Source organism: Megalobrama amblycephala, linkage group LG5 (assembly GCF_018812025.1).
Source record: "Megalobrama amblycephala isolate DHTTF-2021 linkage group LG5, ASM1881202v1, whole genome shotgun sequence".
In the NCBI taxonomy this organism is placed as follows: domain Eukaryota; kingdom Metazoa; phylum Chordata; class Actinopteri; order Cypriniformes; family Xenocyprididae; genus Megalobrama; species Megalobrama amblycephala.
Window position 1 is genome coordinate 37,624,931 of NC_063048.1, and position 21,875 is coordinate 37,646,805.

The following is a 21,875-nucleotide window of genomic DNA, read 5'->3' on the forward strand; positions in this document are numbered from 1 at the left end:
TATATCTCACAATTCTGACTTTTTTCTCAGAATTGCAAGATATAAAGTCAGAATTGCGTGTTTTAAAGTCAGAGTTACAAAATATAAAGTCAGAATTATGAGATATAAAGTCAGAATTATGAGAAATAAAGTCAGAATTACACGAAATAAAGTCAGAATTACGAGAAATAAAGTCAGAATTGCCAGAAATAAAGTCAGAATTGCGAGATATAAAGTCGAAATTACGCGAAATGAAGTCAGAATTACGAGAAATAAAGTCGGAATTACGAGATACAAAGTCAGAATTACGAGATATAAAGTCAGAATTGCGAGTTATAAAGTCAGAATTGCAAGATATAAAGTCAGAATTGCGAGATATAAAGTCAGAATTACGAGATATAAAGTCAGAATTACGAGAAATAAAGTCAGAATTACGAGAAATAAAGTCAGAATTACAAGATATAAAGTCAGAATTATGAGAAATAAAGTCAGGATTACGAGAAATAAAGTCAGAATTACGAGATATAAAGTCAGAATTATGAGAAATAAAGTCAGAATTGCGAAATATAAAGTCAGAATTATGAGAAATAAAGTCAGAATTACAAGATATAAAGTCAGAATTATGAGAAATAAAGTCAGGATTACGAGAAATAAAGTCGGAATTACGAGATATAAAGTCAGAATCGTGAGAAATAAAGTCAGAATTGCGAAATATAAAGTCAGAATTGCGAGAAATAAAGTCAGAATTATGAGAAATAAAGTCAGGATTACGAGAAATAAAGTCAGAATTACGAGATATAAAGTCAGAATTATGAGAAATAAAGTCAGAATTACGAGAAATAAAGTCGGAATTGCGAGAAATAAAGTCAGAATTGCGAGATATAAAGTCGGAATTATGCAAAATAAAGTCGGAATTACGAGAAATAAAGTCGGAATTACGAGATATAAAGTCAGAATTACGAGATATAAAGTCAGAATTATGAGAAATAAAGTCCGAATTACGAGAAATAAAGTCAGAATTGCGAGAAATAAAGTCAGAATTGCGAGATATAAAGTCAGAATTACAAGAAATAAAGTCGGAATTACGAGAAATAAAGTCGGAATTACGAGATATAAAGTCGGAATTACGAGATATAAAGTCAGAATTACGAGATATAAAGTCAGAATTGCGAGTTATAAAGTCAGAATTGCGAAATATAAAGTTCGAATTGCGAGAAATAAAGTCAGAATTGCGAGTTATAAAGTCAGAATTGTGAGAAAGTCAGAATTGCGAGATATGAAGTCAGAATTGCAACTTTATAACTCGCAATTCTGACTTGTGAGATGCAAACTCACAATAGTGGGATAAAAAGTCGCATTTACCTTTTTATTTTTTTTATTTAGTGGCGGAAACAAGCTTCCACAGAAATTAGCTTTCTTTTTGTTACACGGAAAAAGAAACTCAAACGGGTTTGAAGCGACATGTGGTTGAGTAAATGATGTCAGAATTTTTGTTTTTGGATGACCTATACCTTTAAAATAAATTATTTATACAACATTGACTCTTCACAGGACAGTCAACAGAGACTTTTTGAAAGGCTTTTGCTGTTTTCATAGGTGGATCATGGATCACCGAAAGCCTTTTATGCTGTAAATCGTGATGTCTTCAGAAAGAAAAACCTGCATGAATATCTTCTGCTGCTCAGATGAATCTGTCATCTACGAGGATTCAAATCATGAACTTTTGTGAAACACTAACTAATTGAACACAAATTAAGAGACGTTCTCAATAACTTTTGATTGTGATGCCAGTTTCTACACAACAGTGACTTCATATCCTGTCTCTCTGTTAAATGCTTCACTCACACTGAACTCTACAAACATATCAATCCCCTCTTTGGTGATAAAATGACTGGAGTCAAAGCCATATTGATGACAACAAATCAACAAGAGTGAAACCAGTTTTACTTGAGTTATTAAAACATTTTGAACATATGGCATCTTCATAGACAGTGACCCCAAAAAGTGCCTGGACACTTAAAATGTGCATTAAATAATAATCTATATCACAGCAAGATTCATTAACTGTAAAGAAAGATGAACAAACACACTTTACAAGCAAAACATCTGATAAAAAGAAGTTTTAAATGATTAAACAATAGACTAAACAGTATTGATTAAAAGAGCAAAAATAAAGAAAAAGGGACATTAGTGAACAAAAAAGATACTGTTGCATTTAAGACAATGTCCAAATACTTTTGGGGGCTGCTGTAAATCACATAAAGCCACAATTATCCCATTATTGCCATAAAACATTATATAATCACCTGATACAAGTTCACATTGATTTTATGCCCACAGAACAGTGTCTTCCAACATAACTTTGTTCAAAAAGACAAGTTTGGATGTAAAACATTATTGACCCATTACATTGATACACAATACTAAATGCAAACACACACACACACAAACAAAATGTACATTTGAGTTAAGACAGCATGCAATAATGGTGTTGATCATGTAATGCTGATGTAAACGTCACAGTGATGTGAGCTGGAGTGAACATCTCAAAAACATTACGATAATCATAGTCATGGTCTCTGATGTCATGGTTATCACATTAATGGTTGTGCAAACATTACATCAAATGTAATGAGTGCCTTTGCAAAAATAAATCATGAAATGTGGCTTTGGCTTTGTTGCACTTACTGATGATCCAAATCCTGATTTCGCCTGGTTTCATTCTACTCAAAAAGTTGGAAAGTCAGGAGTAAAACCTGGAAACTGCAAATAAAACACATCAATGTGTCAAAGATCCTACATGACATAACACAAACTCATTACTCTGAGAGAGTTTTCACACTTTATAGCAGAGTTTCCCAACGGGGGTTCGTAAAACCTCAGGGGATCTTCATGAAAGGGCATTGAGTTCATGAACTGTGGTAGAACTGCTCAAGTCATATTCAATTACATAACATGCAGAAATAAAAAAGATTAAACCAATCAAAATATAATGCACTAAATTAAAAGGCCTAAATGTAAGATTCACATATTTGAATTGCATATAAAATCCACCCATTTGGACTGCACAGTTTTAACATAAATTAATAAACCTAATGTTATACATATTAGTCAGTTATACATACATGAAATGGGTAAGAACAAAGACTATAGAATAACACAAGACGTGTCACTCGTATTGTTTTGAATGGGAGAAAGTGTAACGCGCAATATGGCGGAATAAGTCCCGCCTTCTAAATAAGAGCCAATCGCCGACTGGTAAAGTCATCGCGTCACTTCAGCAGACCGGTTTCTATAGAAACAGTCAGACTCGCGCCTCCGAAGAGACGCGCATTTAGGTCTGCGCATGCGCATTAGCTTGATCCAGCCTGAAATTTTTTTTTTTGTCATGATTCGAGCGTTTAGAAACTAAATTTATGAGCCGTTTGTTGTTAGATTTCATTGGTGATTTCAAATATGAAATTTAATCGTAAGGTTGGCGAACAGTTTTGGAGAATTTGATGTTTCCCCATTCAAAGAGATTGCATGATGCCCAGGATGCCCGAGAGGCGTTTCAAAGATGGCCGCCGAGTGAAATGACTTGTCTTAAAGGGACTTTGGTAAGAAACAGGTAAGACTCCTGCACTCAAATAAAAACAATGCATAATTTATCAGCATAAATTATGAAAACACTGTATTAAAAAAAGCATGCACATCAAAGTATGGCTATAGCTGTGGAAATATATGAGATTGAAAGAAATTGGATTTATCTGTGATTAATATATAAACCTGGTTGCTACAAATTTAAAACGGTCAGTTTATTAGTATTAGTAGTTTTTGCAGAAACCGCTTTCGTTTATGCATAACTGACACATATGCATCACATTATGTTTATGGTAAAATAGTGAACTTCAAATGGATGGAAATTTTATATGCAATTCAAATACATAAATCTTAAAATATTTGTTGAGTGTATTAAAATGAGTCAGTAATATCAAATCAGTCATTATTAGTAGTATTGTTCATACTTCTTTCAAAATCACTAATTAGTATTAAACTCTTCTCCTCATTTGTGCTGAAAATTTGAACCACACCACAAATCATACAAAACATCCTCTTTCTGAGGAGAAGTGTGGTTTGACTTACTTTCATTTCAAGGTGCGGAAAAAACATGTTTGATTTATACTTAGACTTGAGTGAAGGTATACAAAATCAATGTCTAAAAACTAGAGCTGCACGATTCTGGATTAATTGAGAATCAATTTTCTTTTGTTTCAAATAGAGATTATGATTCTCCCACGACCCTGAACAGACAAGAGACAACTAAACAAAATAACATGTAATCTGACAAAATGTTAATAGCTGCAGTCTATTTAAAATGTTTAATTATTAAATTATTTTAAAAATCAGGTTGAATGAATGATTCAATGACTCACTCATAAGGACTTGTTTCATTACTGGATGAATCAGTGTTTTTGAACGAATCTCTTGAATGAATGATTCAGCTACATGCATTTTTAAGTCACTTGTCACCACCTACTGGCGTAATGATGTAATTGATACAAGTTTTATTTGAAGCATCAAGTTACTTTCAAAAGGATTTGCTCTATTCTCAGTAGATATTAGTGTTTATATCCGAACTGTAAACCTTTATACCAGTGCTTCTGTGATAATTTGAATATTTGTAACACAGAAATAATGAAACTGTGTGGTTGAAAAGACTGCTTTCTCTGGGTCAGCAGCAGTGCCAACGATAATTCGAGATCGAGTTTTAATCGACATGAAGATCTTTTAACAATTAATCATGCAGCTCTACTAAGAACCAAAACATTTCATCTTGAATGTGGGCTCTTTTAAATTGGCAGACTCTAGCAATCACCTACCAATTTCTACTAACACGACCTGCACTGTCTGGAACATTTTCACAGCATTTACTGATCAAATTAATGCAGTGTTGCAAACAAGATGCATCAAACCTGTGAATATACAGCCTCGAGTGTGAAGAAAAAGAGAGCGAGGAAGGAAATTAGTCTTTGTAGGGAGCGTTGATGTTCTTCTGTGATCTCCAGGTGAGATGCCTCTCTACACAAACAATAATGCTGATGTATGATGATGATGGTTTCTCTGCATTTCAGTAAATTTGTGACGCATTTAGTTGCCAACTTGCACAGATCTGAGGTCAAGCATGTGTGGTTTTCTCAAAAGCATGGTTTCGTGAAAAAATGACTCATGTCAGCAGTATCGGGGAACAGCCATCAACTGTATAATGAAAGAGGAAGAAGGTTAAAGTGTTCAAGGCTGAAGTAACCTTTACTATAAGTGATTAATAGTGATGGATTGGTCACATGATTTGACCTCTAATTGTGTCACGTCAGATATGGCTCAAGTCCCTCATTCCATGTGAATTTGTGTGATTTTGTGTGAGGCAAAAATGTAAGTCTGATCAAGTATAAAAGTGTTTTATACCTAGAGCAGTGAAATTAATCTACAAAAATCTGTTTAACTTTTGCGCACAATTTTGAAGTATCAAAAGGCCAAAGGCCAATACAGCCATTTCATTTGTGATTAAAATATCTTAAACTGTAATAAATGTATATATTTTTTTATTCTGGCTTGATTTTATAACATCATATATCAACATAGTGCAAAATAGTCTTAAAATTATGTGTAGAATCATTGCTTTGTTATGAGAAAGAATGTCCGGAAAAATGAATTTCCAACCAATATAATAACCAATAATATAGCTGCGAGCAGCGATGGCGGGCCCAAGCCCGGTGGCACCGCCACCCCGGTGGCTTCAGGGCAACTGTGCACAGCGGGCAATAGGCACTTAAAACGGTTAAACATCAAAGGACTATGTCAAATTCACTCCACATTTACTGCACTACAAGGTGCCACTATAGAGCCCCTCCTCCCTGCCCATTTTCAAAGGATTACATGTGCCAAGTTTTAACATTATTCTGATGAATTTTGAAGCAAATCAGGTAAAAATAAGAGGGTGATCTCAATGTATGCTGAAAGTGACACATTTTCTGCTTCCAGTTGGTGGCGCTATGACTTTGAATCACAATAGTCACATCCATGTGATCAGCCTTGTACAACGAAGACTAAGCCGAAGTTTCATCAAAATCAATTAATGTATGCAGAAGTTATAACACTTTGTTTCCCTTTTCTTGCCATAAATTCGTTGCCTCGCCACGGCCAAACCGTTTGAGATATCCAAAATCCGTTTGCAATTAAACAACTTCAATGTGTTAGCAACAAGTTAAAAAAAGCTTGGTGTAAATTGGATAAACCCAGTGCCCAAGGAAGTCGACCGGAAGTTGAAGTCGGCCGGGTGCCGCCATCTTGTAGCAGAACTTCACTTGCGTTAGCATCCCCATTGACTCCCATTCATTTTGGCGTCACTTTGACAGTGAATAACTTTACATCTGAGGCGTTAAATACTCCATTTGTCCATTATTTATTTCTAAAGATACACGACAATGTATAAAGGGCTCCATTACCTTCTATGTTACATTATGGCCCCGTAGATACAGTTTTTGTAAAAATAGGCTAACGATTGCGTCATAACCACTCGACTCTCTGTCGCACAGTAGAGAAATTACCGTACAGACAGGAGGAGAAGCTCGCAGGCAATCGGGGAGATGTCAAGAGAGATGGCGTACTGGCGTTACATTTTAAAATACTATACAAAATAATTAATCAGAATACTTACTCCTGCTCACTCACGCCAAAGAACTCCCCGCTCAAGCTCGCCTTCTCTGCAAGATTAACGATGGCAGTTTGCACGCACAGCTACTAGAAGATTTACATCTGTCAGACAGGTTGCGGACGTCATCAAAGCTTAGTTTGAGTCTGCGCGTCAGAAACGGAAGTGCTAAAAATCGCTAAAAATGGGCTTCACTTGTCTCAATTGAGTTCCAATGGGGTCGCTGTGTCCATTTCTTTTACTGTCTATGGATAAACCCTGTAGGAGTAGTAGTATAAAATTCATAGCCTGTTTTTTCAAAAAATTAACATTCAAACCAAAATAGCTGACTTCCTGTTGGTCGGAGCTAATGAATGTAAATTAGAAAATTGTCCGGCTTGATGAGAACAATATGTGTACCGAGTTTGGTGATTGTAGGAAAAACTAACCCCCCCACTTTTGTCAAAAGGTGGCGCTACTGAGCCCCTCCACCACGCCCATTTCTATGGCTTTGTCCATGTCTACTGGTTGACAATATTGATGTGTGTGTCGAGTTTCATGCAATTTGAAGCATGTTAAGAGCCTCAAAAACACTCAAGAATATTATTACAGTTTGACCTGTTGCCATGGCAACAATATTTCAAATATCAAAAATCCTGTCATAGGTCTACATCTGCTGTGTATTGACATTACACTGATGAAGTTTGAAGCAAATCAGGTAAAAATAAGAGGGTGATCTCAAAACATTTCAAAAAGTGATACACTTCCTGCTGCCAGTTGGTGGCGCTATAACTTTGACTCACAATAGTCACATCCATGTGATCAGACTCCTATAACGAACACACTCGTGAAGTTTCATAAAGATCAATATATGTATGCAGACGTTATAACACATTTCCTGTTTCCTTTTTCTCGCCATAAATTCGTTGCCTCGCCACGGCCAAACCGTTCGAGATATCAAAAATCCCCTGGCAATTTTTAATCATCAGTGTCTTGACTTCATGCTGACCGAGTTTGGTGGCGATCGGATTAATCGTCTAGGAGGAGTATATCAAATTCCAGAGCATGCGTTTTTCAAACAACCCTTAATAGCTGACTTCCTGTTGGCGTGGTGTTTAACTTAGAGCACGAAAGTTGTTCGGCCCGATGAGGTCTATATGTGTACTGAGTTTCATACTAATACGTGCAAGCGTGTTTAATATATGGACCAAATTTTCAGACTTTTTTCAAGGGGGCGCTGTCGAGCCCCCCTGCCACGCCCGGGTACCAGCCTCTCCGGCGTCCTAATGGCCGCGGATTCCAATGTGTGTGCCAATTTTCAAGAGTTTTTGAGCATGTTAAGGCCCCCAAAAAGCCCCGGAAGACGGAAAAAAAAAAAAAAAAAAAAAAAAAAAAAAAAAATAATAATAATCCTTAGAAGAACAAGAGGGCCCTGCGCGAATTTTCGCTTGGGCCCTAAAAATAATAATAATCCTTAGAAAAACAAGAGGGCCCTGCGCGAATTTTCGCTTGGGCCCTAATAAAGGGACCATTTTGGATCAATAATGCGGTCAATATCATGTGACAGGATGTGACATCATTCAGACACCTGCAAAGGACCACATAATGCCACTTTTACAAGCAAAGTAACTAACTCTCTTTTAACTGTTTGAAAAAACCAAAAGTGTCATTCGGTAAAACCAAATTTTTGGTTAAACTGAATTACTTTTTTGGTGACAAATTTTGTCCATCTTGTAAAGTGAAAATTACAACACATTATAGTCAAATGAGGGATCAGAAGTTATTTGCCACATCAGGTGGTGTATGATTTCACAAATTGCATTTGGTCTTTCAAGTTATATGACATTACATGTATTTTAAATCTTTCGAGGATAATCACGCTGTGCATAAATTAGTTTGCCATAGTTTTTCTCATTTTGTCTGTTAAACTTACTAGATGGAAAGATGCTGAAATGGCCATTGATCAAATGTTGAAAGCACTTATTGTCTTTGGCCAGCTGAATTTGCCACATCATTTGCATATTCAAAATTTTATTAACCTCTTTCTCATGCCAACATTTTTTTTCCCATCAGATGAACATGAGTCAAAACCTCCTGTCAAAGCCAAACCCAGAGTATCTAGTTCCTCCTCTTTCAATTTGCATCTTAGTTTTGTACATTTTCTCACGCTATAACTGTATAGTGAACAGCAAATAGTGTTCAAAATACACATTCTTCCTTCAATAGTGTTTAAGTTCGGCACTGAATGGAAATTCACCACATCTATTTTATAAATTCACATTATAGATCTTATTGTGAACTATATTCATCCATGCATGTTTAATTGTTTTATTAAAAAAATGTCCAGAGCGAGAATAGACAAAGAATCTCAAATATAGTTTGCATTTGTCACATGCTTCAGTCACTATTATTTTCCCATAGACATACATGTTATTTCATATTCTTTTAGTTACTCTATTCTACAATGTGGAAAATAGATGTGTTTTGACTGGTAGTCTAGTTAAAAATTTTTATGCATAAAACTGGAAACAATATAATATTGCTTTGTTGTCAAAGAAAATGGTGACTAGAATGAAGATCAGTTTCAAAATCAACTTCTGGGTAACAAAACATTCACATCTGTCATGGCGACGACCTCTGATTTGTGCCTATATTGAGATACGGGTGGAAAACTATATTTTTAAGGGCAGTGAAACTAAAGAACAAAGGGGAAGTTAGTCAGTGGGTAAGTTGAGACGACCTATTGTCTTTTGTTCATTCAAATGTTCAACGTTTTAACAGTAGTTTTACGTTATCTGAGCCTTTTGAGGTTACTTGAACTGGTGCATGCATTAGAAATATAATACTTATTATTGCGTGTATTAATAAGTGTAGACAGTCATTGCATTTTGTCATCACTTTTTTCCAAAACTGCATTTCTCCACTTGCTTTGATTTAAAAGCTTTTGAATAGTTGCAGAACAGTTTGGTGTGTGTGTGTGTGTGTGTGTGTGTGTGTGTGTGTGTGTGTGTGTGTGTGTGTACATGCAGATAAACCTTCATTTGTGCTTCTACTTTTATTAGTATCCTCATATATGTTATTCTGAATTTACCCTTCGTGATCTTACAGTTATTTTCTGTAAGCATCTTAATCTGGCCAGGAACAGGCACTTTGCTTCGCTTGGTTTTTACTGCCTTTTAGGGTTGTGTTTATCTGATGATTATTGTGTGGGCTGTGTCATACATCATGGAGGAGTTGTGCAGACGTCTCTGCTCTTTAAGTCTGAGATACTAGTTTAGATAACAATTGGGCTGCACGATATTGGAAATGACTGACATTTCGATATTTTGTTTTTCTGCGATTTTGTTGTTAAAACCCAGCAACCCTGCCACCATTATGCTTCTGACAAATTTTAATTTACCTCGGCATAGTTGAATAACAAGAGTTCAGTACATGGAAATGACATACAGTGAGTCTCAAACACCATTGTTTCCTCCTTCTTATATTAATCTCATTTGTTTAAAAGACCTCCGAAGAACAGGCGAATCTCAACATAACACTGACTGTTACGTAACAGTCGGGATCATTAATATGTACGCCCCCAATATTTGCATATGCCAGCTCATGTTCAAGGCATTACACAAGGGCAGCCAGTATTAACGTCTGGATCTGCACAGCTGAATCATCAGACTAGGTAAGCAAGCAAGAACAATAGCGAAAAATGGCAGATGGAGCAATAATAACTGACATGATCCATGATATCATGATATTTTTAGTGATATTTGTAAATTGTCTTTCTAAATGTTTCGTTAGCATGTTGCTAATGTACTGTTAAATGTGGTTAAAGTTACCATCGTTTCTTACTGTATTCACAGAGACAAGAGAGCCGTCGCTATTTTCATTTTTAAACACTTGCAGTCTGTATAATTCATAAACACAACTTCATTCTTTGTAAATCTCTCCAACAGTGTGTAATGTTAGCTTTAGCCACGGAGCACTATCAAACTCATTCAGAATCAAATGTAAACATCCAAATAAATACTATACTCACATGATCCGAAGCATGCATGCAGTATGCATGACGAACACTTTGTAAAGATCCATTTGAGGGTTATATTAGCTGTGTGAACTTTGTTTATGCACTATATTATAGTCGAGAGCTCGGGGGGCAGGGAGCACGAGATTTAAAGGGGCCGCAGCCTGAATCGGTGCATAGTTAATGATGCCCCAAAATAGGCAGTTAAAAAAATGAATAAAAAAACATCTATGGGGTATTTTGAGCTGAAACTTCACAGACACATTCAGGGGACACCTTAGACTTATATTACATCTTGTAAAAACTGATTCTAGGGCACCTTTAATCATTCTAGGATGATTGGGGTGATATTGTAGGTGAACACATTTCATTGAATTTTTTTGATTGAAATGAATACATTTCTGTCCAAATATCACTTTCATCAAAAAAAGACACCAAATATGGAAGCTTGAGACTCAGATCTTTCTGACGATATGTATTTTGTCAAGATTAGAAAACTATAAAGTAGTTAAAATAAAGGTTGTAATATGAAACATGACAACGCCCACTAGGGGCAGGAGTCTGCTAAAAGGATTTAAAGTACGAATTCCATGATAATTCAATGTCCAATTTCAAAACAGTTTTCACAGGATGAATGCTGAGTTTTCAAGTGACACCTAATTTATGATAATTACTAAAATATGTGATGCAAAAAAGGCAATGAATAAAAACTGCACCAAGCTATTGGGACAATGACAGTTTAATGTTACTAAAGGGACCTTTTTGTAAAGTGTTACCTTTTTTTTTTGTGTAGGAACTATTTTCACTAGTATATATCACAATTTAAGTAACACTAAAACACAATCTTGAAATAAATGCTCTTTCTTGTTCGATCTCAAGAAGTGTGTAGGAATCTGACAGTGTTTTAGGGGTTTATTGATGGATGATATAGATTATCTGAAACGTTTCTAACCGTGTTACAGCTCACTAAGGGCAACACAAGGGTGCTGAAATCGTCTCAAAGCCCCAGATGTCTGCTGACACAGCGAGTTGAGCATCAGATCCTGCAGGATGAGCGCAGAGGAACTAAGAATCTGATTTACGTGCATCAACAAAAGCACCGCTTCTGAACTCAGGCACATGTTTACAACAGAGTGAATAGATAACATCCACCTCATGATCATGTTTCCCAGCATCAACCTAATCGATGATGCTGTCAGCAATGAGGTGGAGGAAGTGGGTGGAGGTTTCAAAGCTAGTGGATGCTGATGATGAAAGATATGGTTTACAGGATGATTGAGATATCTGACCTCGAACGACTGGCATGAGAAAGCAGTGTTAATATCATTTTCTTTTCAGATGAGTATCACTTTGTATTGTTTAAATGTTGAAATTATATGAAAAGACACAAACCAAAATGTTAATCATGTTATCCAAAATACCATAGTTAGTATGTAAAAATGCAGAAAATTTTCTGTGATGGGTAGGTTTAGGGGTAGGAGATATAATATACAGTTTTTAGAGAATACAAAACATTGTCTATGGAAAGCAATTTATTTGAACCAAAGTCACCTTTTGCATTGTAGACTTTCTAATCATCAAAGAATCCTGAAAACAGTTATTTTAAATTGAAATAATATTTCAGCATCTGTGCTATATTTTTGATCAATAAATACAGTCTCTGTGAGCAGAAAAGACTACTTTAAAAAAAAACAGTAAAATGTTTACAGACTTCAAACTTTTGAACAGTAGTGCAATATATAAATATGTACATATATGTGTTTATTATAATTTATATATGACAAAAACAGCACACATTAGTATAGGAGATTAGTTGAATGGTATTGTTGAAAAGCTTTGTGTAATAGATATCACACTCTACAATACTCTTCAGATGTTTACAATATTGTCTGCAAAATATTATAGGCTAGAAGTGGGAGTAAAAATAAAAGGTCACAGGTATTTCTTAGTAAGTGCGATCTGGTGCCTACGCTGGATTATTTGACAGACAGGAAGTGCTGAGGAAATGCTGTTCTCGTTTCTTAAAACAGCAAGGATTATCGTAAATTGTCTTGATGTTGACCGACAGTTCATAGATCAGTCTTTGTGTTTGAATGTATAAGCCTTCCATTCATTTCACTCCTCGGTTTCAGTCCAGTTCTTTATTAAAAACACTATTGCATATATAAACATCAGCTTGATCCAATCACAACGGTAGTTCAGATGTACAGTAAGTGGGGATTTTGTGATTGCAATCCGTATCAGTTCCAAGGATATATATGTTTTGCTGTCCCGTCTCTCTTTGCTTCTCTTTCTTCTTCCACATTCTCCTGAAGACGAGTAACACGTTTGAAGCACTGGCCTGACCCGTTCTGCTCGTCAAGCCGTACAGGAGCGGATCCACAAGGCAGTTGAGCATCGAGAGGAAGACGGTGGCCTTATATCCGATGAAGAGCCAGTTGGGATACGGACACTTCTCCAGCAAAACCTTCAAAACCATCATGATGTGCACAGGCCCGAAACACAAGTAGACGGTCAGCAAAATGCCTCCTAGAAGCTTGAACACATGCCGGCGCTCCATCGATCCCAGAGTTTGGTTTTTCTTTACATCCGCATAGATCTGCCAATAACAGAAACCCACCACCAGTGCAGGAATGAGAAAGCCTACTACAAAACGAGCGACATTGACCTTTTTTTGCATCTCTGTCAAAGGATATATTTCGAAGCAGATTGAATCATCCTCCTCCTCACTGTAGACACTATTTGGATGCACAGTGATTGCATTGAATACGACTGCAAAAATCCAAGCAGCAATGCTCACGCTGAACGCAATCCTGCGCTTTCTAAACTCGCGAAACTGGAGCGGGTGAACGATGGCTATGTAGCGATCTACAGCGATGCAGCTCAGAAGTATGGCGCTGGTGTAGAAGTTTGTGAAGAGCAGGAAAACCCACACGACACACGCGGTCTTCCCGTAAAACCATGTGTCGTGAAGACCATACTGAATCCACACGGGCAAACACGAGATAAACAAGAGGTCCGAGAGAGCCAGGTTAAACAGGTAAACGCCCAACTCGTTCTTCTGACGGATGAGCCGGTACGACACAAACAGGAAGAAGACGTTGGACGGGATGCCGATCAGGATCATAGCCAACTGCAAGGTGACGAATACCTTCTTTTCTGGATTGTCAGTGGGGTAGCAGTCAGTATCGTTCAGGCTGGGGGAGGTTGTCCATGTCTCCGTTGTAGTCATCTCAAGGCAGCTTTATTATATGAGGAGGGAGAAAGATCATTATATGTTATGTGATCGTTTTACCTGACAGTATACACTCTAAAAAATATGACTGGGGTTGTTTTAACCCAGCAGTTGGGTTAAATGTTTGTACAACAGTTTTATTGGTAACACTTTACAATAACAGTACGTGAATAACCATGAACTAATACCTAAATTAATAGTTACTTCAACATGAACTCATGATTAGTTGAACTAATCATGAACTAATGAAGAGTGATCCTTAACTACGACAAGAGTCATAAGGATTCATGCATGAAAACAGCAGCCTTAACTACGCGTTAATACATGTTTGATAATTAATGCATTAATTAACATTTAGGGGTAAACGAAATAAATCAGCCTCCATAAGAGTAAACAAGAAGTACTCTGAATTTGAATTAAACGTGATTTAATACTGTCATAATTTACACTGTAATATCATAATCTGCCATCTGCAGCTTTGTGACAAATAATTGCAATGGCACATGATTATTTAGCCATTAATTACATAGATCTGTCAAATCAAATGTGGAAAATAGACTAACTTCCACTAATAAATTTAATTTGATCTAAACTGTTTTCTGATTTTTATAGTTCATTTATATTAGTCATAGCTAAATAGTCATAGTTTATTCCCTGAACTAAAGGTTTGTTTCTGGCGGGACACTCATTAGTGGCGCACGCTAGGTGTTCTCCTGGCGCGTTTGTTGTGTTGCTGGCATTTTAAACTAATAAATGTTGACTGCTTTGGTAAGCCGAATTAATAATTAAAGACATATTTACATGTATGTTTTATTGGGATTTTCAGGAGGTTATGTGCAGTTATTAACTGTATTTGTATTTTTGTCGTTTAAATGTATATGCTTTGATTAGCATTAGCTTGTGGACGCGCGCGATTTTACATGTAAATGTGCCTTATGTGTGTCTTTACAGGTATGTTTATGGCTTGCTTTCAAGTCCATATATGTTTAATTATATAAATAAAAATAAAATACAAATACTTTTTATTTTAGTTTTTTTGTACCGGGGTGTAAAGGAATAAGGATGGCACTCTATAGTATTTATTCATATATTAGTTAATGATGTGTGATATGTGCATCATGTCATGACTTTACTTGAGGGGGCACAATCATAATTAACTCATTATTAACTAAGCATATACTAACATCAACTAATGGTTTGTTAATGTATACTTATGTCATGACTTTACTTGAGGGGGCACAATCATAATTAATTCACTGTTAACTACTTACCAAATTCAGCTCATGATTATCATTAACTTACTATCAAATACACATGTAACGTTACTAACACAACTATATAAGTATTCAGCCCAGTTAAGTGATGTGTGACTTTTCAAAAAGTCAGAGAATGGAGGTACAGTATGATCACGGCCTGCGTCTGGATGGAGAGTGAACTTCTGAATCTGATCCCAGCAAACGCTCCCTGACCTTAGTTCATGTTTCCTGTTTGGTTATTTTTTTGGGAACCGATTCCTCAGGAACTGATGTAAGTCACAGTAGTTTAGTTTGATAGGAAAGAATATCACAAAACAGATTTAAGACCTTTTAAGATAAATAGTGTATTTAGTATTTTATATGTTTGATAAGGAGGATAAGTGAAAATAATGGCAAAACTAATCATGTGCCTTTCAGTAATGTTTATAATGAAGCTGCTGATGTCAGTAGTTTAAATTCTGACAATAATAAATTGTTTACATTTATTTCAAAGTCCAAATATGTATTATTCCTTCTTATAGAGACTGTTTGATTTAGTTTACCCTAAATGTTAATTAATGCATTAGTTATCAAACATGTATTAACGCATAGTTAAGGCTTCTGTTTTCATGCATGAATCCCTATGACTCCTGTCGTAGTTAAGGATCACTCTTCATTAGTTCATATCTTAACTAATCTTGAGTTCATGTTGAAGTAACTATTAACTCAGGTATTAGTTCATGGTTATTCATGTACTGTTATTGTAAAGTGTTACCGTTTTATTTAACCTAACTATTGTTTAAAAATTACTATATGGCTGACTTAAAGGTGTACTCGAATGAAAAACTGAATTTATCTTAGCATAGTCAAATAACAAGAGTTCAGTACATGGAAATGACAAAAAATTCAAACTCCATTGTTTCCTCCTCCTTATATAAATCTCATTTGTTTAAAAGACCTCCAAAAACAGGCGAATCTCAACATAACACCGACTGTTACGTAACAGTCGGGATCATTAATATGTACGCCCCCAATATTTGCATATGTCAGCCCATGTTCAAGGCATTAGACAAGGGCAGCCAGTATTAACGTCTGGATCTGTGCACAGCTGAATCATCAGACTAGGTAAGCAAGCAAGAACAATAGCGAAAAATGGCAGATGGAGCGATAATAACTGACATGATCCATGATATGATATTTTTAGTGATATTTGTAAATTGTCTTTCTAAATGTTTCGTTAGCATGTTGCTAATGTATTGTTAAATGTGGTTAAAGTTACCATCGTTTATTACTGTATTTTTGGAGACAAGAGCCGTCGCTATTTTCATTTTTAAACACTTGCAATCTGTATGATTCATAAACACAACTTCATTCTTTATAAATCTCTCCAACAGTGTAGCATTAGCCGTTAGCCACGGAGCACAGCCTCAAACTCATTCAGAATCAATGTAAACAATATAACAGTATACAATACTCACATAATCCTACGCATGCATGCTGCATGCATGACGAACACTTTGTAAAGATCCATTTGAGGGTTATATTAGCTGTGTAAACTTTGTTTATGCGCTGTTCAAGGCAAGCGCGAGCTCCGTGGGCGTGGAGCACGAGAATTAAAGGGCCAGTAACCCTGAATCGGCTCATTTATAATGATGCCCCAAAATAGGCAGTTAAAAAAATGAATTAAAAAAAAATCTATGGGGTATTTTGAGCTGAAACTTCACAGACACATTCAGGGGCCACCTTAGACTTATATTACATCTTTTTTTTAAAAAAAGTTCTAGGGCACCTTTAAAATGAACCCAAAATAGGTTGGAAATTAAAAACAATCAAAAGGTCAGTCAAGTTAAATAAACTATGTAGCAGGTTGGGCAAACATTTAACCCAATCGCTGGGTTAAAAAACCCAATCATTGGGCTAAAACAACCCATTCGCTGGTTAAAAATGACCCAGTCATTGGGTTAAAACAACCCATTCACTGGGTTAAAACAACTCATTCGCTGGGTCAATAGAGCCCAATCGCTGGGTTAAAAAACCCCAATTGCTGGGTTAAAACAACCCAATCGTTGGGTTAAAACAACCCATTCGCTGGGTTAAAAAAACCCCAATTGCTGGGCTAAAACAACCCATTCGCTGGGTTAAAACAACCCAATTGCTGGGTTTGTTTTTAACCCAGCCTTTCTTAGCGTGTAGGATAGCAACTATTAGCTGAATAGTTCAAGCAAAATTATAGTATATTCAGCATCGTTTTAAACTCCAATGATCTTCTGTGCTCTTTCCTCTCTGCTCTTTTATATACACTGACATTGAATATGGACAGATGCAGACAGAAGCACTTGAAGTCATACGATAGTCTTGTGTGAGTGATATACACTACTGGTCAAAAGTTTGGAATAATAAAGATAGGCCTAATTCAATGTCACCAAGTCTGCATTTATTTGATCATTGTGAAATATTAGAATGTTCAATGTTATTTATTTGAATGACAAATCTTTTGAAACATTGTAAATGTCTTTAATATCGCTTATGATCAATTTAATGCATACTTGCTGAATAAAATAATCAATTTCCTTCAAATTTCCTTTCCTGTACACTCTAAAACCTGCTGGGTTGTTTTTTTTTCTACTCAAATGCTGGGTTGAGCCTGTTGGGTCATTTTGTTGGGTTATTTTTTCATGGTTGGGTAGTTTTTGTGTAACCCAGTCATTGGGTTAGAGACTGGTCAATCTCATTGACAGTTAAAACAATACACCTCTACCCCACCTGCCCTCCGATGCAACAACCCAGCTGTTGGGTTACGCAGAGTGTGGGTATTTTGCATCCTCGTCAGGAGAGAGCAATTTTCAACGCCGCCAAATTGGTGCATTTCTTCAGTAAAATAAAGGTTTGTTTTATTACATTTTATTTTGTCTATAAAGTCTTTACTGTGTTGAAAATCATAATGCAATGCAATATACAGGGATGAGCTAACTTGCATGATGGAAATGTCTTTTTCATTGAATAAACTGATTTTTATTCATTATAATACTGAATATTATTAAATTTGGATGTTAAAACGTGCTCTCAGAAGTCTGTACTGTTTGTTTACGTGCAGGTTATAAGGAGCCTGCCACGATATCTTTTGGCTCTGAGAAATGTCAGCAGTCTGAGGTTTGCAGCTCCCCCGCCGAACAGCGGCCCATCACCAGCAATAGAGTAATTTTTCATCAATAGTTGAGATCAATAAAACAACCAAGCAACTATTGTTTAAAAATTACTATGACTAGCTTAAAATAAACCCAAAATTAAAAATCAGACACATAATTACTAGAGGCAACAATAATAATCAAAAGGTGAACATTTATTAATAGGCAATTTAATAAATGTCTATTGTTTTATTATTAATTAAACTTATTAATAAATGTTCATTTCCAACATATTTTCAGTTCATTTTAAGCAAGCAATACACTAAATTTGAAACAATAGTTGAGATAAATAAAACATTTAACCCAGCATTTTTTAGAGTGTACCTTTAATGCAATGTATAAAAAGCATAAAAGTACATCTGAGATCAAAAATAGATTTGAGAGTTAGCCTTTCATCTGTTCCTCACTCAAAACTATCATATTGCTTCACTTTTATGATGCTTAAGCTCTACTTTTTGCTGTGTGGAAAAGAGCAGCTTCAATATTCATCATGATCTGCATTTGCGCTCCATAGAAGAAAGTCACATGGGCGACACGAGGACAAATAAACAATGACAAAATGTTCAGTTTTGAGTGAACTGTCCCTTTTAAACATTTATTTACTGACTCAAAATGCCAGTCACAAAACAGAGTAATTACACAATAGCTATATTCGAGAAATCAAATAAACCAACCAAACCTTTAAAATGAAAACCATATGCGTTTAACAGCACCAAAAGCCCATATTTTAGATCAAATCTACTCACCATAAGTGCAGAAATTCAGGAATCTGTTTTTATGACAAAATTACAAAATATGATAAAAGATTTGCAAAGATATAAATGAAGGAACTGCACATTGCAACGGTCTTCTTCACATGTGAGGAAGTAAGAGTGACAAACATCACTTCCTTGTCATTACTTAGTTTAGCCTCAGTGAGCAGAAACCACAAAACACTCAAGAAGTGACATTGCATCCTGCCTTCCTGAAACAACATTTGTCATACTATTTGTTTACTGTTCATACATTTATATTCTTCCAAGACTTTTAGTGACTCATCTACTTTGTTATTCTTGGATTGCTGTTTTTAAGTTTTGATAATGAGGTTGAGTTATCAGTCTATCAGACTGCATTACAGGACTTGATAAAAGCACACAATGAAGGAACTGGCACCATTGTGACGCTGACAGTGGGAGGATCCAGGGCGGAGTCCTAACTGAAGGGGTGGACGGAAACTTGGGATTGATTGGCGGAGGCGGAACCATGGTGAGTGGAGGAATTGGCAAAGCAGAGAGGCTGACGGACCTGGGCGACATTCCAGGCTTGGAAGGCTGGGGCTGAATTGCTGACTCGTGGGACTGAGGCAGCGACAGGGATGACCAGGGCGAGTGAGGGCGAAGTGGAGGTGGGAGAAAGGGAGGAGCCTGATGACGGCGTAGGGGTGCAGCTGCAGCCGGAATCCCAAAAGTCCATGGCGGGAACTGGACGTCAACTGACAGAGGCCGACCTGGAGCTATGAGGGAGCCCAGCAGAGTTTCTGGGCAGACGGGCCATGGAGGCGATGAGGGAGCGGTGAGCCGAGGCGATGGTGACGGGCTGACAGGCCAAGGTGGAGACATGGGAATGGAGGTCCGAGGTGCAGCTGGGGACTCGGCCTCAAGCCAAGCTGGTGGAGGGGAAGCCCTAAGCAAGGTGGATGAGCTGCACAGAACTAGCGGCGGGGGCAGAGCCGAGGAGCTTGATGACACTAGTGGATCCAGGGCGGAGTCCTAACTGAAGGGGCAGACGGAACCCTGGGATTGATTGGCGGAGGCGGAACCATGGTGAGTGGAGGAATTTGTGGAGCAGAGAGGCTGACGGACCTGGGCGACATTGCAGGCTTGGAAGGCTGGGGCTGAACTGCTGACTCGTGGGACTGAGGCAACGACAGGGACTCAGATGACTGGGGCGACGATGGGGCGAGTGAGGGCGACAGGGAGGTGGGAGGAAGGGAGGAGCCTGAAGACGCCATGGGGTGCAGGCGGAGCCAGAATTCCAAAAGTCCATGCCGGGAACTGGATGTCGACTGACAGAGGCCGACCTGGAGCTACGAGGGAGCCCAGCAGAGTTTCCAGGCAGACAGGCCACGGAGGCAATGAGGGAGCGGTGAGCCGAGGTGATGGTGATGGGCTGACAGGCCAAGGTGGAGACATGGGCCTGGAGGTCCGAGGTGCAGCTGGGGAGGCAGAGCCGAGGAGCTTGATGACACTAGTGGCGCAGACGGATCCAGGGGACTGGTCATGACCAGCGATGGAGATGGGCAGGGACATTGGAAGGAGAAAATCTCCGGACTGAACTGGCGAGGAAGATAATGACTCGAGGGTGGGGACTTGGGTGGGGACTTGGGTGGGAACTGGATCCACGGACCATAGATCTATTAGGTCTAGATCCGCTTTTGGCTCTGTGATGAACTGATCCATATGCATTGGCACCGGGGCTTTGAAGTGCTTTGGCTCTGGTTCTGGAACGACCTCGGTGGGCGCCTCTGGCTCGCTGGCTATGAGGGAGAGGCCACCATTCCAGAGCATCCAGAGCATACCCCAGATACTTCCTGTTCCTGCAAATAGCATTATCATTCAAAAACTTTTTTTATTCAAGAGTAAAATCTACTTTCATAACTTAAAAACAATTATCCTTCCTATTTTAAAGAAGACATTACATTCCAGAATGCAGTAAAAATAAAGAAAGCAGCTGAAAAACCATCAAGCCTCTGTAATAGAATAATTTTTATCATTGCAGAGCTGTAGTTTTAACCAGTCTTATAACCACTGTCTAGACAAACTTCATTCTTTACATGGCTTAGTGGACAAAAAAAAGGGTAGGATCCTTACTGACACCATCTCCATCACTACTCTTTCCCTTGCTATTACAGGAACAATCACAATATTTTATTAATTCTATTTGTTAAAACCCAATTCTCACCCTTTTCACCTCTGCTTTTCTACTTTCTTACATTTACATTTACATTTACGCATTTGGCAGACGCTTTTATCCAAAGCGACTTACATTGCATTGTATTATACATTTGTATCTGAGTATTTGCAATCCCTGGGATCGAACCCATGACCTTAGCATTGCTAGTGCCACGCTCTAACCACTGAGCTACAGGAAAGCTTTCTTACATTTACACTCTCGCCCAACTAGCTTCTTTCCATCCATGTTCTTCTTTTTATGTGGTTAATATCATGCACATTGTATGTTGAATGAACAACAGAGCAAGTTCACTTTCACTTTCACTTACTATATAATTATAGGTGTTTATTTTATTTTAACACTCTATTTTTAATGTGTTAGTGTGAATAAGATCAAATGACAAAGCATACTGACATATGCCTTACATACTCTGCAAACCCGTGACTCACACTGGGCCTCACACCAGCGGTTTGTTTTGTGTATCTGCTGGATGAGCTTGTGAAGTCAAGCATCTCGCAGAAACCACAGACGATATTTCGATAATGGGTTTGCATGCTGTAAAACAGATAAGATCTATTTGAGAGATGTCATTCACTTTCTGGAAACATACAAACACACACCAGAG

General features: G+C 37.4%; 1 protein-coding gene across 1 annotated transcript; it reads right to left on the reverse strand.

Moving 5' to 3' along the window:
* Window positions 1–12,183: 12,183 nt before the first annotated feature.
* On the reverse strand, window positions 12,184–19,258 carry LOC125269289 (psychosine receptor-like). The gene is made up of 2 exons (XM_048192188.1): window positions 19,066–19,258; window positions 12,184–13,906 (listed from the first exon to the last, which is right to left on the reverse strand). Exon 2 carries the CDS (start codon window positions 13,894–13,896, stop codon window positions 12,850–12,852), a length of 1,047 nt encoding a protein of 348 aa, XP_048048145.1. The 5' UTR covers window positions 13,897–13,906; window positions 19,066–19,258; the 3' UTR covers window positions 12,184–12,849.
* Window positions 19,259–21,875: the final 2,617 nt, after the last annotated feature.